The 16,960-nt window shown below is 40.7% G+C and overlaps 1 protein-coding gene across 9 annotated transcripts in view; it reads right to left on the bottom strand.

Annotated features, from left to right (window-relative positions):
* Positions 1–16,960, bottom strand: part of Mctp1 (multiple C2 and transmembrane domain containing 1) — a 528,156-nt gene that overhangs the window by 76,025 nt on the left and 435,171 nt on the right. For all 9 annotated transcript variants that reach the window (XM_051182781.1, XM_051182775.1, XM_051182776.1 and 6 more), the window contains one exon: positions 11,227–11,346. In XM_051182781.1, the coding sequence (XP_051038738.1) occupies positions 11,227–11,346 (120 nt within the window). The remainder of the gene's footprint in view (positions 1–11,226; positions 11,347–16,960) is intronic.

The following is a 16,960-nucleotide window of genomic DNA, read 5'->3' as shown; positions in this document are numbered from 1 at the left end:
TCAGTTCTGTGAGAGAACATGTCTCAAAGAATAAAGGTGGTCAACAAGACAAATGGCTCCCCACAGAATGGGAAAAGATCGTCGCCAACCCCACATCTGACAGAGGGCTGATCTCCAAAATACACAAAGAACTCTAGAAACTAGACATCAAACTACCAAAAAATCCAATTTTAGAAATGGGGGACAGATCTAAACATAGAATTCTCAACAGAACACTCTCAAATGGTAGAAAGACACTTAAGGAAATGCTCAACACCCTTAGTCATTAGGAAAATGCAAATCAAAACAACACTGAGAGACCATCTTGCTAAGAGAAAAAACACAGATGACAGTTTATCATAGAGAGGATGTGGAGTAAGGGCAATACTCTTCCATTGCAGGTGGGAATGCAAACTTGTATAGTTACTATGGAAATCAGTATGGCGATTTCTAGAAAATTGGCAATCAACCTGCCTCACAACCTTGCAATTCCACTTTTGGGCATATACCTAAAAGAGGCACACTCACACCACAAGGACATTTGGTAAACTATGTTTATAGAATATTATTTATAATAGCCAGAACTTGAAAACAACCTAGATACCCCTCAAAGAATGGATAAAGAAAATTTAGTTTATTTATTTATATAATGAAGTACTACTGAGTGGTAAGAAACAATGATATCCTAAAATTTGCAGGCAAATTGATAGAAGGAGAAGAAAAACAAAACAAAACAAACAAACAAAAAATCCATCCTGAATGAGGTAACCCCAAACCAGAAAGACAAATAGAGTATGTACTCACTCATAAGGATACCAGACATAAAGCAAAAGATACTCAGCCTACAATCCACAACCCCAGAGAAGCTAGAACCCTCTTCCAGAAACAGATGGAAGCAGATGCAGAAATCCACAACTAACCATTGGGCCACACTACTGGAGTACAATTGAAGTGAGGGAGGAGCTATAATATGAACAAAGGAGTCAAGACCATGATGGGGAAACCCATAGAATCTGCTGACCAGAGCTAGTGAGAGATCACTGACTCAGGCCAGACAAATGGAGAACCTACATAAGACCGAACCAGACTCCCTTAATACAGGTGACAATGGTGTGGCTGGAACAATATATGAGGCCAGAGGCAGTGGGTACAAGATCTAACTCTAATGCACACATTGACTTAGTGAAGCCCATTCTATATAGAGAGATACCTTGCTCAGCATAGACACAGGAGTGTGTGTGTGTGTGGGGGGGGTGGAGAGGTACCTTGGTCCTGCCTCAATGAGATGATAGGACAGACTCAGTAGACTTCCTAGGGGAGGCCTATCCTCTCTGTGGAGCAGATGGAAGGGGGGGGGGGAGAGTAGGGGGAGCAGGTGCAGAGGTGGAGGGGAAACTGGGATTGAAATTAAAAAAATAAATTAATAAATTAAAAAAGTAAAGGTGGAGAGCAGCCTATGTCAGCTTGTAGCCCCTGTACACATACATATTCATGGCCATACACATGCACATAGCCATACTAACATTACATACACCACACTCAGCCCACACCAACAAAAGTGCCCACCCATATACATGGAATCTACCAAAACCACCATGATGCAGGCTATGAAGACTGTGATGGCGTCATGTGTGAGCAGATGACCTCTGTGCCACATCCTTCACCATAATATTTCTAATAGTTTGATGTTTAGGAAAAGCACAAGGCACAATCATCTAGAAAGAATGAGAAAGGTCTATAGAAGAAGGTAATCCACCTTTAGCCCCCAGAAACTGGTGGGTATCCTTTTGTTCCTTTCTCTGGCATCTCATCCCTCAGTTAAAGAAGACAGAACTAGGGAAACAGGCCTTTTGAAGCACAGATATTTTTAAAAATTGACTTACATGAGAAAAAAATACTCTTGAATGAAACAATCTGAAGACTCATCAAAGTGGTGCGTCCTTTGGACCCACTAGAGGTTTTGAGTGGAGCTTAGACACTTGGTACCCAGTATCTGTCTAGGACTCCAGCCCTTTCTATAAAGGGCTGTGATTTCATAGAGCATAATACATAAAGCGATGCTTTCAGATTTCCTCCAGTGGCCAAGACACTTTAGTTGGTGGAAAGAAAGCTAGAAGAACTCATTCTCTGTAAGAGCTAAGCACCCTGCCTCGTTATGGTCGGTAGAACCAGAGCAGCCAGGAAGTGTTCAGGCAGGTGGGAGGGGCCAACGTATGAGTCCAACTCTATCTCCTCAGACACCTGCCACTAACTTTAAACTGCCAAATCTCTTCCGAATCCGATAGATTTAAAGTGAGAACTGTGCTTCCAGCAACGAGATCTTTAGAAGATTACCTTTTAAAAATAGAAGTATTTCTCTTGTGTCGTTTTCTGTGTGAGCACACACGGCACATACAGGTAGCACTCATCTCCCACCATTCTGCAGTTCTATCTTTCCAATTTTAAGTTCAGCTGCAGTTTGAGAATGGAGTAAAAGGGCAGGCTACAAGCAAAAGGAGCATTAAAGGTAAATACGGAGTCAGTAAGTGAAAAAGGGACAGGCCCGGCACCGGGGCAGAGACTAAAGCGCCACAGACATCCAGGCCCCATTCCTTCACATGTGCAATGCACATGTGGTCATTACAGGTCATCTTTCAACACTCTACTTATCACACACAAACACACCTCAGATATCCAGGGAGTTGATTCAGCTGGTTGCTCATGCAGCATGTCACAAACTGTTCCAGGAAAGGGGCACAACTTGGTCATTTTTAATTCATAATTTTAAAATTTATTTTACTTACCCTCCCTCCTCTTCTCCCATCCTCCGTTCGCCCCTCCCCACCTCCCCTCTATCTTCTGTCTCCATTCAGATGGGGTAAGGCCTCCCATGGGATTCAACCAAGCATGAACGCCGACGAATTTTAAAGCACTTCTGTGTAAATTTATACAACGCCTGACCGGGAATGACAGGTAAAGCATTTGTTTATTTATCAAACTTTACGGTTTTCTATGCTTAGGATACTGCCCATTGTGTCAACTTCCTGATGACTACAAGGAATCTTAGCTATTCCTCCAGCACCATGTCTGTCCTCACCTATCCAAAAGAGGAAGCATGATTCTTGGCTTCCTGTGGGGGTGAGGCTGAGAGTGGTGCACACTCCAGGACACATGTGTAAAGGTCAAAGGACAACCTCAGGGCTTGGACCTTGCCTTCCAGCTTCTCTGAGGCAGGGTTCCTTTACTCTTCATCATGTATTGCGGGCCTGCAAGCTTCTGGGGATTCTCTAGTCTCCTGGGCCATCTCACTGTAAGGGCCCTGCCATCACAGATGCTCAAACTGGATTTTGCATAGATTCTGAGGGATCAAAGCCAGGGACCCATGGCTGCATAGTAAGTGTTTCCCTCCCCTGGATATCAATCGCCTTAGCCATTCTTCCTGCCTTCCCATCAGTGTAAGGAGACCAAGGAGTTGCACAAGCAACAATAACAGAACCCAAACAACCATGTCAGACTAAAGAGAAGAAAAGCCTGAAGCTATGGTTTAGATGGATTCTTCTCATGAAGAGACTTTCAAGCCATCCTCCACCAATATAGCACAATTGTCACAATTAGATTTTTATTTCAGAATGGCATCCTTCATTCTGGTCTTCAAACAGAAGTACAAATACAAATTGCCAGGTAATTACAGGGAATTCTCACAAATTGGAATTTTACTAGAAGCTTTATTGTTACCTGGAATGCTGAGTCAGTCACTTGTGATTTTTTTTTTTTTGAAGACTCATTTATATGTGTGTGTGCATCTTCACCATGTGCATACAGGAGCCCAAAGAGGCTAGAAAAGGGTGTGGGCCCTGTGGAATTGAAGTTACCAGCAGGAATGACTGAGCCACCTCTCCAGCTCAGGTCATTTTTATTTGATAAATGTGTCATTCATAACTCTGGGCTGGAGTGAGAGGGAAATCTGCACAAGGGAAGGCCTTGCTGTTTTCTGAGAAAGGGGTAGGATTCCATATTGATGATGGCAGAGAAGGGGGACTGATATGAGTGACAAACATGTCATGCTCAATTCCAGACGCACTGATCGGCATCCATGTGTTACTCCACACTGTGAGTGATTAGCCAGCAAGATTAAGTAGTTAGTGAACACCCTGGAAGGTTGTGATTACGTGCAGGGGGGGGGGAGGGAGGGGGAAGCATTTTTCTATGGCATCAGATTGTTGTAACTTTTTCAAGCGCCTTGTGCTCAGGATTACTTTGGGAACTAAAGGTCTGATTCTTTTCACGGTCCTCCTCAGATCTTTGCAAGCTGGTAACCTCTGAAAAAGTTGAGGAAATTGTGGTTGAAATAAGTACAAAGGGAGAAAAGAGCGATCATCCATTTTTAGATGTGTTCAGAGGCTGCATGACTCAGAGCTGCTTCTGTTAAGATGTGGGCTTTTTTGGTACCGAGAGGCAAACACAGAAGACTTGTGCTCTATGTTACTTTCAGTGAATGATAAAACCCTACTGAAGTAGAATCTAACGGTATCTACAAAGCACCTCTGCCAACAGTCCTTTCCTCTTTCAGCTTGGCTTTGGCCAACCCCCTTTGTCCTCTTAGACTCAGTTATTCAGCCTTCCACAGATCCAGGTACTCCATCAAGGGCTGCTTTCTAGACAAGAGCAGTGACTGAAACATAATAAATGTGTGTGACTGACAGGATTCAGGACAGACACCAAATGTTTCTGTGGTGGCCAATTCAAATTTCCCAAAAGCATTTTATCCTTCCAAGCTTTGCTTCTGGAGGCAAGTATTCTGGGCTTAAATAGAAAACAAATTCAGTACTATTGTAGAAGGGTAAAGAGTCTAATGCTTTGTCACTGGGAGGAAGGAACTGAACATTCCCGGTATTTACTCGTGTTTTAACAAGGCAGACTTTTGTCTCCATTTATGTCACAGTCATCCGTGAGTCAGAGTGATTTCACTGATCTGCCCCACTCTTCAGTCTGTTTTGTGCCACCATTGATTAGCAACCGAGATCACTGTGTAGGAGGCATAGCATGACAGTGGAGATGAATGTTCTTTTAAAGTGTAATTTAAAAACTCTGCTTGAAGAATGTGTGCATGCCAAAAAAATTCCAAGACTTTCTTCACAGCTGTGGGGGATACCCAGCTTGAGTTACTCTTCCCATGTTCACCTTGGTGAGTAGAAAGTCACCCCACAGGTCACAAACACTTCCATAATTAATGGATGGAGTAAATGTCTGCTATCAATCCTTGAGAAGTCACTGGGAAGCTTATGAGAAGGAATCTTGGGTGTCTGGGGCTCTGTAGAAGACCCTGGCTACTCAGAGAGACCCCGGGAAAGATGAGCCCGAGAACACACAACACGACCAGATCAAGGCTTCCGAAAATAGCAGGCTTGGTTTTACTTCACACTGTGCTGTGGAGTTCATCTTGCTTTTCAGTTTCCTCATTTATAAATTAGGGATGGGAGCTAAGGCCTAGCTCAAAATGATGTGCTGTGCTTTGTTTAAGCCCATGGCAGGCCTGACGCTGCTTTCTGAATGGAGACTGAGGAAGAGTGGATGGGGAGGGGGTAGATGGAAGTAGGGAGGGGGGGACAGAAGGAGAAGAGGGAAGGAAACTGTGGTCAGGATGCAAAATAAATGAAAAAAGGTGTTAATAATAAAATAAAATTTAAAAAAGTAATAAAAGCATTTAGAATAATTTACTTGATACAATTTTTGTAAAGAATGAAAAGACATGATATCTCTGAAAGGCTTAGTAGGAAAGCTTAATAAATTAAGTAGGAAAGTGCTTAATAAATTTCTGCTCTATTTTTCTGAGTTAACAGTATGACATGGGACCGAAGAGAATGAATGTCTGTCAAGGTGTATGCTTGAGGGTGGAGTTAGTGCCACCGTCTATGCTTCAATTCATGGGAGAAACTTGCCCAGAGAGACGTGGGATGTACCAAAATAGAGCCAGAAAAGGAAGCATGCTTGTGGTTAAGAATACAGCTGGTGGGGCCTCTGTGTGAGTTATTTAACTGCTTTCCTGTGGTTAAAGTGGAAATAATGATACCACAAAGTATATAGTAGACTTCTGATTTCAAGATCTACTCATTTCCTTCATTTTCTGAGACCTGGTCCTTTTTCTTAGGGGAGGCTCCGGCAACGATGCTTACCCCACAGGAGTATTTTCCCTTAATTGCTACAGATGTAAGCATGGGAATGGGGCATTTAGAAGGACCCAGCCCAATCAGCTTGTTCTGCAGAGAAGACTCAGTAAGACAGTGCCTATAAAGTGTTTCACATGGCACTTGGGATGCAGTAAGAGCTCAGTAATTTTAAAATCCCAAATCATGAGGCGTATTGCCTGGTGTCAGTGCTTCATCTGGTGACACTTTTGTCAGCAGAGCCTGTAACTTGGATAGGTGGTACTAGCCCCAATAGGCAGTGAGGAAGAATTTTTCTCAGCTCTTGGAGTGACAGCTCAAACAGACAAAGGGCAGCATTTCTATCTTTATAGCCCTTTCATGCCAGGGACATTTCTGAGTGAAGTATGTATTAAGCAGGTTCCTCTGGGAAAGCCCAACAATTCTAGTACTGCAAATTTTCACATCATGGTCCCACACTAGAGGAACTCAGACCCAGCATTCCTTATTTTTCACAATTCTGACTGGGAAATAGTAAAGTAAGAATGCTGTTTCTAACACACCTTGTCCTGTGGGCTCACTCAGGGGCTGCAGATGCATCCCCAGAAATAGCTATTGGGTTACCCAGTCCTTAAAGGTTCTACTCATTACATGCATCTCTATGTACTAGGCAAGTATCAGGACTCGTTTTTCTGTTTAATCTAGAAGCACTATTTGAAAAAGAAGGAGGGGCTTAGTCCTTGGGATCCTTGGGCTGAAATGCTTAATAAATAATAAATACACAAGGAAGCCCTTTCCTGTTGGGTATTAATCTCAACTATCGGTCAATAGGTTGAAGACAGAATTTTCACCCATCTATATATGTCATGTGTTATGAAATTATTACTAACTTTTGTCTCTTTTCCATGTAGATCTAAAAGTAATCTTGAGTCTTCATTCTAATTAAATTTTCTAAGATTTCAACCCTTCATGTCAGAAACACCTCCTCTACACACACTTCTCTCCCTCTCCTCATCCCCTTTTCAGGAAGTTTCCTGGTTTGAGGTCAGACAACATTGTAATTAATTCACCCCAGAGGACCTGTGTACTTTTTATATAAGCCGAAAGCTTTGACAAGGTTTGTTGATACTCAGACACGCACATGCACATCCACACACATGCATGCATGTGTGCACACTTCCCCACACAGTCACATGCAAACACACATACATGCACAAAATCTGTAACCAACAAGGTTTGATCCAGGCCTTCTTTCAAAAAGAGAAAGCAGTTAAAACAGCTGGGTATGCCAGAAACCACATAATTAGACAAACTGGATTTAAGAGTAAGGATTCAACTGAGCCAGTGAATGAGAAGTTGAACGAAACATTGTGATTGCTTCTCCAGTCCCTGGGAAAAGCAGAATATGTGGATATGTGTGCTTTGGGCAAATAAAAAGCAATTACTGGCCGTTATGGAGTGTAGCTGACATTTCAAATGGGTTAAGCTATTGAATGTCTGATAGGGGGCTGCTCTGAGGGATAAAATGTTGTCCAGGGCTAAAAGAGGAGAAACTTTAAGAATAGATGTGCTTGAAAGGAAGAAGTTCTGTTTTAGTGTTATATTTTATAAAAGAAAAAGGGCAGTTTAAAAAGTATATTATGCAATTTTAAATTATATGTTATGTAATTGTTCTATAGATTTACAAAAGTTTCAGAGAATTTAAGTATCAAAGATAAATCATATATTACAAATTTCCTTCTAACAGTGGACTTTCCACACAAGGCAGATATTTTCTAGAAAAAATAATGGAGTTTAAGAATTCTTTTACTGAGAATTCTCAAACCAGTGCCTAAACCTTTAAGATAAATCCCATAGGACTTAGAAACTAAAACTAAATTACTACTTTTCTTATTTGCAAATAATCCTGTTTACAAATATGCCTCAAGAAAGCTGAATGAAAAGTATTCTTCTCTTTTAACCATCTCCCTGAGATAAACAGGACAAAAAAGTAATTGCCTATGACAGCCCTATTTTCTTAAAGAAAATATCCTGGATTAATGGAAGAAAAAAATACCTTGGTCCCCAAGACATCAATTCTTATAGCATTTTGGGCCTGTCTCTTAGCATGCAATTTAAATATATATCCTTAGCAATAAAATAACTTCTTGTCTATTGACACTGCTTAACCATTAAAACCTCTATCAGCAGTCTTGTAATTGGCTTGATAGAGTTTACAAAATCAAGTGTTTTGGGGCTTAGGGAGATGGCTCCAGTGAGAAGAACATTTGCTCTGTAAACAATGGAGATCTGGTTCTTAATACCCAGCACCTACAAAATTTCAGGGCACACCTGTGTGTACCTGGAATTCCAGGACTGGGGCTATGAGGATGGATGGATGCTAAGGGCCCCTCTCTTCTGGAAACCCTAGCTGAAATGGTGAGCTTCAGATTTAGTGACAGACCATGTCTCAAGGCAAGTCAAGAGCAATAGAGCAAGGCATCTGGTACTCATTCTCCTCTGGCCCCCAGATACACAGGCACAAGGTATACATCTATACAGTCAACAAGTATTCAACACGCAAAGACTTGGAACACTTCTAATCTGTAAAGTATATGCTAAAAAGTCACAAATGCAAAGGTCAGCAGAAAATTTGTTTCTTCAACCTTAGTCAAACATAGTAAGAGATATAGTAACACATTAGAAAGTCAACAACAGTGTCATGTACTTGGTGGTTGTATATTAGTATCCATCATTTATTATAAAGACAAGGAAATGCACCCTAGCCACCCTCCCCTACTATCCCCCCACCCCAATTCCATATGTAGGGGAATGCCATCCAGTTGGGGTCATGTAGCTCTGACAGGTCATGTGGAGTAGGGACTAGGGCTTCTCTCCTGTCTCTAGGTTAAGGCAGTTATCCCTCCATGGGGGATGTGTTCACAAAGTCCTTTTGTGCACCAGGGATACATCCTGGTTCCACTGTCTGAGGTCCCTTAGACTGCTCAGTCCTTCTGGCTGAGACCCATGTTCAGGGGGGGCCTGAGTCAGTCCCATGCTGGCTTCCCAGCTATCAGTCTGGTGGCCCGTTAGCTCCTCCTTGTTCAGGTAAGCTGTCTCTATGTGTTTCTTCAACCTGGTCTTGTCCTCTCCATCTGCACCTGGGTTCTAGTTCGACTCAGTGTTTATGTATGGGTGTTTGATTCTGTTTCCAACAGGCATTAGTTGAGGGCTCCGTGGATATGTTAGTTGTTGATCCCACTCTCCGGGAAGGGCATTTCTGGTAGCCTTTCCAGGGAAGCTCAAATTGGCAGTCTTGTAGTTCTCTAGACCTTTCTTTGTGTTCAATTTTATCTTCAAACCAATATTGGCTCCCTCTTTTATGTTCTCTCTCTCTCTCTTTCCTGTCTTCTATTCCTAAACAGGCTCAATCTTCCTGGTTGGACGTGTTTTCCTTTCCTCCCCCTCGTTTTCTCCTACTTCTCTCTCCATTCACTGCCCCCCCACTTCCCCTCTGCTCTGGGGGACATGTCCCTTCCTGGTTCTGTGAGGGACTTTATATGAATCTCTTAGAATACAGGAGGGAGGGAGGGGAGGAGGGAGGGAGAGAAGGAGGGAGAGAGAGGGAACTGGGATTGACATACAAAATAATAAATAAAAAAATGCTTTGACTCCAAAATTTGAGTTCAAGGACAAGTTATTGGGGAAAAGGATTTCTATTTTTGTTTCCACAGAAAATGAAAAGATGTGGATTCCTTCCAGACTAATGTGGTTTGATCAAGCCAGACCGCCTGAAACAGAGTACAAGGTGATCCTACATTCAAAACAGCTGGACAAAGCAGCCTTACAGACTACAGCCAGGATTTCTGCATCTTCTTAGACTCCCCCATGACAGCGCCCCTTACCAGCAGGAAGGAGTTTGGAAAGAACGATGCCCAAATTCCCAAATATTGTCTATAAATGTTTGTTTTCATTTAAATAGACTTGGTTATATAAAATAAATAAATAAAAAAATAAAGACAAGGAAAATTATTTTGAAGAAATATAATTTGCTTAATTTACCATTTGAAATAATATTTGTTTTAAAGAAACTGTCTTTTTTGTTGGTTTGTTTTGCATAGGTAAGACAATGAGTTCTCTTGATATCCATTATTGCAATGAAGTGTTGTAGTATTTTGGACTGATAATCAAATATTTCCATTGTGTGTCATGAACACACATAGTAATAGCAAATATTCCTGATCAAGACACTGTATCAATAATAAATAAAACATTCCTGATGTAAATAAAATGGAGTCTATAAAACACTCAAAACTTCAATAATAGAATGCCATATGGCAGATTATATTCTCATGTACTTTAAATTTCTTTTCAATAGTTGCCCATCAGGGCACCCAATTACAAATGTTGATCTTGGAGAAGATGTGCCCCTTCAAATTACATGCTGGTATGTTTGTTAGGGCTATAGTGAGTGACTGAAACAACACAAGAGGACCAGATCTGACCCCTGGAAAAGCACAAAGCTCTTGTTAGCCAAGCTCCACCTCCTTGTCTCACACATTCTGTGAATGTTCATAAACATCAATGGGGAATACAAATTTAGCTCAACATTCCCTGGATTAAATGAGAGGTCTTCATCCTCCAGGCAGTATCATAATGTACATGACTCATAAACACATACTTATTGTTAGTGAAGAATCACTGAATTAAGGGACTTTAATACACTTTCCAGACTAATAGCCATCAACTGTTCCTTCAACCATGGTTTACCTAGAGAACTGTCCTAACTAGAATACATTTTTGGTCTGATTATTAATAAATTTGTGACATTATCTCTTAGTTCAGGGTTCATGAAGAAATAAAACAACCAGGAAACTGAAAGAAATGAAGGTTTGGAGTCACAGCCATTAATGATTTTAAATCATAGCTCAGTTTGTATACTTCCTACTTTAGATTTTGCCAAACTGAATCATTCCAGAAATAGGCAGATACTACATATTGTGCTAAGAGCAAAAACTTGTTTACAAAACCTTCCTCCAAACTTGAATATTTGTAGATAGAATTTTTGGCTTATAAACTGAATTCCATACCAACTTATCAGAGGGATGAAGCACGACAAAAACACACAAAGAATGGAGTGACTTACCGTATCTCGTTGCCTGGTATCTTTCCCTGATACTATGAGGAAGTAGTTCCAGGTCAGGAGTAACAATAACAATAGTGGTATCATGTAGAGCTCAAAGTTCCAGACAACAAAGAGGAAGAGCTGGAGAGAAGACAAAGGAGAAAAAACAGAGTCAACTCTGACTTTTCTTCGTGGGCTGTCACCCATACCTGCTCATTCTCACAAAGGTACATGTTCCAGAGCAGCTTTGTCTGGAAAACAAAGCCCAAAGAACTTGGTAGGCATTTTGCTAAAAGCACAACTGACCCCTAGAAATATTTTTGCTTTAATTTCTGTGAAGGAAAACTTGTAACATTACACTGTCAAAGGCTATTTTAATTTTCCTCCACCAGTGAAATTACAGTTAGATTAGACAAAATTAGGTTTTGAGTTTTTTTTTTTTTTTGTTTCATTTGTTCTGTCAATTAGTTAAAAAAGAATAAAGAAAATATGGTACATTTACACAATGGCGTACTACTCAGTGGTAAGAAACAATGATATCCTAAAATTTGCAGGCAAATGGACAGAACAAGAAAAACACATCCTGAATGTGGTAACCCAAAACCAGACATAATGCAAAAAATACCCAGTTTACAATCCACAACCCCAGAGAAGCTAGAACCCTCTTCCAGAAGCAGATGCAGAAATCCAGAACTAACCAATGGGCCAAGCTCCTGGAGTACAACTGAAGTGAGGAAAGAATGATAATATGAACAAAAGAGTCAAGACCATGATGGGGAAACCCACAGAATCAGCTAGTGAGAGATCACTGACTCAGGTCTAACAAATGGGGAACCTGAATAAGACCCAACTAGAATCCCTTAATATAGCTGACAATGGTGTGAGTGGGACAATACTTGAGGTGAATGGCGGTGGGTCCAAGATCTAACATTAATGTACAGACTGACTTAGTGGAACCCATTCTATATGGAGAGATACCTTGCCCAGCCTAGAAACAGGGGTGTGGAAGGTGGAGTGGTGCCTTGGTCTTGCCTCAAGGAGATGATGGGACAGGCTTTCTAGGGGAGGTTTTACCTGTTCTGAGGAACAGATGGAAGGAGGGGGGAGTTGGGGGTGCAGTGGAGGAGAGGGAGGGGAACTGATATTGGAATATAAAAAGTAAATCAATAGAAAAGCCCCCCCCTCCAAAAAAAGGGCTTTACTGTATTGTCAGAATAGCTTGGCCTTCAGCCTGTCTTAATCACAAAGAATGAATTTAACACCAGGGACATTCTCATCCCAAATTTCACTTGGATAATACAATATAACCAGCATAATAGCCAGGTGAAAATACCATGTCTTTGCCACAGAACCCCAAGATCGCACATTATAAGAAAAAAAAAACTGCTTCCAACAAGTGTTAGAAGAAATTAGCTTACCATTCGGTATTACACAGAGAACTAGATTTGCAAATGAACGTGAAGAGCAATTTTGTCAAAGGAAACTTTAAAATGCCCATTTGTAATTGTTTTTAGCACCTCCTATTTGAATAAACTATTTTTAATTGTAAGACAAATGTCAGAGTAGGAACTGGGGTGACCAAGGCAGCCAGTCTATACACATTTGCTTGGAAAAACAACAGGCTTTGAGACCTACATTGTGAATCTCTCACCTCTTCATCAGGGATACTCCCAGTATTCTCTGGCTCTGTAGCTCCTGCCATCAGACTAAGGTCATCTTAAATAAAGTGGGAGTGAGAGCAGAATTCCTACACCTTGATGATAAGGAGCTGTGTGGCCTTTCTATAACTTCTATATCATGTATTTTGATTTCTTCCTCTATAAATTGGGGGCAATGACTTTCATAAATGGCATAATTGATACGGTGCTCGGGATGTGGGCAAATACACACTACTGTGTCCATGCAAGTGCTTGGAAAGTTTATTAATTATTGGTTGGAAATCAGAAAATCCCCTGCCTACCAAGCTTTGGTTGAACAGTTGCATAAGTGGGAATTTCAGTCATCTGCTCAGAATAAGTTATATCTTGCATTTCATAGATTAGGAGAGTTAGGTGAAGAGACCAAATCTCAACAAGGAAGGTGGGGGATTGGGCACTTGGGCATGAATTGCCAAAGCTAGCTGTGGAGTATTGGCTACTGTTAACCGCTGGGAGATGGAGAGCCAGTTCACTCCTGTCCAGTGGAAGACCACACTCTGGGAAGCAGAAACAAGTCTTATAGGTTTTTAACCTTTTTTTCAGAATAAAAAAAGTTGAGTGAGTGGGCAGATGTATCTGGGAAGAGCTGGGGAGTGAGGGTAAACATAATCAAAACACACTATATGGTACCCTCAGAAAACTGTCAACATTTTAAATATTTTGAGAAGCATGTGTGTTTACTAGGTTTCTGATATTTGTAACTGAAATGGATGCCAGTATACATATATAATTATTTAATACATGGCAACAGTAGATTCAACTTACAGAATATGAACCATTCCAAATACCTAGGAAGAGACCCAGGAAAAAAAGTCCCATTTAACTTTTAAAATTTATATGATGTGTACAAAGATCATATGATGTATAATTGATACTAAGGATTATTAAATGTGCTTTTGTAAATATAACTCTTCTTTCAAGATGTGAACTGAGATAAATTTGACAGGCAACAACTACATATAAAGGGGAATTACTTTTGAATAAAGCCCATTAAATATTGATACAATTATTGTACCATTTGTGTAATCACCAGAATGCAAGCCTCTGGAGAACAGACACCTTCTTTTTGATAATTGCTTTACATCTGGAGCTTAGAACATGACTGAAGCAGAGTAAATACTTAGAGTAAATGGACCTAAGACTCTGCCAAACTGTTCAGCAGTTTAACTATTTGTATTAGTAAAAACACTATAGAACCTCCTGCAAACTAGCTGACTTGAGAAAATGCACCCAGAATTATGAAGTGGGATGCTTCTAGAATTTTCTCTGTTTGGTAAATATGTCCTTTAGCACTTTTCCAAGAGAGGACTCTCCTTCCATACAGTTGTCCTGTTGTGTTGCCATGGGAACCCATTCTTTTCCTTTGGCCCTTCTTATCTGCTTGCATGCTCAGAGAGCATCCTTGAGCCAGGCAATGGTGGCACAAGCCTTTAACTCCAGCACTCAGAGAGCATTCCCTCCCTTCAATGGGTTCTGCTTGCATGGATGGGGTTCAGATGATTTCATTGCTAAACATGATCCAGTGAGATAACATCACCCAGCTGAGCAGCGTTATTCTGCTTTGTCATGCCAGATCATTGATGTTAGACTGACTGCATTGCTTCTAGCATCTTTCATCACCATGGTAGTCTTTCAAAATCGCCAGTAGCTTCAAGCATTGCTAATAAGATGCACTTTGTGTATATTGTCAACTGTAAACATCATTCTCCTCTCATACCCTTAACTCATCAGTGGCTCTTTTGAAATATAGCACTCCAACCCAACCCAACCCAACATTTCTCATGCATTTGTATGGCATTTAAAGTGCCCCATGTACATAGTTAACAGAGCATGGATCAGGGGAAGAGAGGGAAAAGAGAATTCAAGGAAGAAATTATATTTGCTTTAGAGATGCTTGCAATAGATGGATCAGCTTCTTTCATAATGTCTGTGCATTAGGAAGCTGCTCCTTGTGGAACTGAGCAAGCAGCTCCTATGTTTTAAAAGAAAATGTCTTGAAAAGGAAGAAAATGGTAGAACTTTGGATTAACTCCAGATGAGTAACATTAAATTTGTCTTTTTCAACATTCAAATAATATAAAATCTCAAAAAATATCGAACATAGCTTAACAATAAAGTTTTAAAACTTTTACCAAGTATTCAGAAAGTAGGGATAAACGCTTCCCTGACTCAGGTTGCTAAGAATCAATAAGGAAAAGCAGTCATGTGCTAGAGAATTACTTGTGATCTCAGTTCTTGCTAGTCGATGAAGGTCACCTAGTCGAAAAGCCTAGAGTGGAAGAGCCCTTTTAAGCTCATTCTCTCTACATTAGAGCTTCTTCCATCCTTCGTGGGCCCACTGCACAGACTGAGCCACAGTTCTTCCTGTGAAAGCCTGAGATTATGCAAAAAGCCAAGCTTTCAGTGTCCCAGCAGGTATTAAGAAAATCTTTGCTTGTGGGAAAACACAAAGCCAAGCTAACCCTGGGTCTGTCCTTGGTCATAACTACACTTCTTCGTGGGTTTTGGAGTGGCAAAAAGCAATGCACTAATGATATGAAAGAATAAAATAAGGAATAAAAATACATCCCCTACACACACACACACACACACACACACACACACACACACACACACACACAATACAAATATAAACCATAAGGTGTTGGATGTGTCCTGACGTCACTCTACAACTGCCTTTTCCTGCATGAAATACATAAGAAGAACCTAAGAATCCTAGACTGCTTCAGTATTACACTAGGCCAAGAGGAGTTTATGCAGCATTTAATTTTATTCAATTCCATCACCTTGTAATACTTTCCATATTCTCTTCCTCCATCACCCAGTCTGTAGCTTTTCTCTCTTCCCAGATCCTCTTCCCAGTCCCTGCTTTTTAACTTGGACTTTTGGCATTTCACCATCATAGAATTCATGTCTCCATTTACACACAAAACAACAACCCTACATTAGCTATCCTTTCTCATTTGAGACTGAACATGCTTCAAGTGTTTGATTTTCTTTTTAAACTATAAGATAAATGTTGTGATTTATAACTAGAATTCCACAGTAGAGTCTTAATGAGATGCCAGTCAAAGTGGTAACAGCAATTTTGACCTCCACCAGTAGAAAGAACACTAAATCCCAGTATCGTGGGTCATACCTACAATTCTAGAATGTGGAAGGTTGAGGTAGGAGGGTCAGGAGTTGAAGGTCATCCTCAAGCTACATAGCAAGTTGGAGGCTGGCCTGAATTACATGAGAACCTACCTCAAAAATGAACACAAACAAAGTGAGAACTCTGTGCATTCCCCTGTATGTTAGAAGGATGCCAGAGACTCCCTCCTAACTGGCCTTGTGTTGTCAGCTATGATTGCCACATTCCTGGAGTAGCTGTAGTAGTGAGATGAAATGGAAAGAACATAGGTGTTCACATCAGACTCAAAGGTATTCAAGATCCCTAGACTCTAGCACTATGGCCTTAGACAGGTGTTGGATTTCTTTAAGTTTTCTCACCTGAAAAGTAGAAATTATGCTATTTACTTTGCATATTTGAAATGGAAAAAGACTTGGCACCTAAAGGTGCTCAGCAAGCAGAACATTTGGCTCTTATTACACATCAGTTTTTGGTCTTACTTGCAGCTTGCCATCTTTTCTGTACTACCTAGAGTTAACTATGGCTTCAATAGTAAGAGCTATGAAAAAGCCATGGCAGTGACATTATGGGTAACATTTTTTTTAGTGCTTTTACATTTAATTTGTGGTGATCATGTGCATCAATGTCCCTAATTTGTTCCATCTCCTTGTACCTATGACTTCTGTAATACTCTTTCACACTAAGACTTGAATGTAACATATTATTTCTCAGAACAGAGTATCAAAATCTAAGCCTAAAAAAATCATATGGCATCATCACCTTCATCACCTCAACTGAAAGTCAGATTCCATGGAGTAGTAAAACTATTTCCTGAACAGGAGCTAACTGAAGATGCCCAAGTGTGTGCACAGCTGAGTAACAAAGAAATGCCCAGCTGTGCATGATCCAGGTGCTAGCTTGGAGATGTTGCCTTGCTGACTTGTAG

Source organism: Phodopus roborovskii, unplaced genomic scaffold, assembly GCF_943737965.1.
Source record: "Phodopus roborovskii unplaced genomic scaffold, PHOROB, whole genome shotgun sequence".
NCBI classification, from domain to species: Eukaryota; Metazoa; Chordata; class Mammalia; order Rodentia; family Cricetidae; genus Phodopus; species Phodopus roborovskii.
Note: the sequence above shows the minus strand (reverse complement) of the source record. Positions and strands in the feature narration are given on the sequence as shown.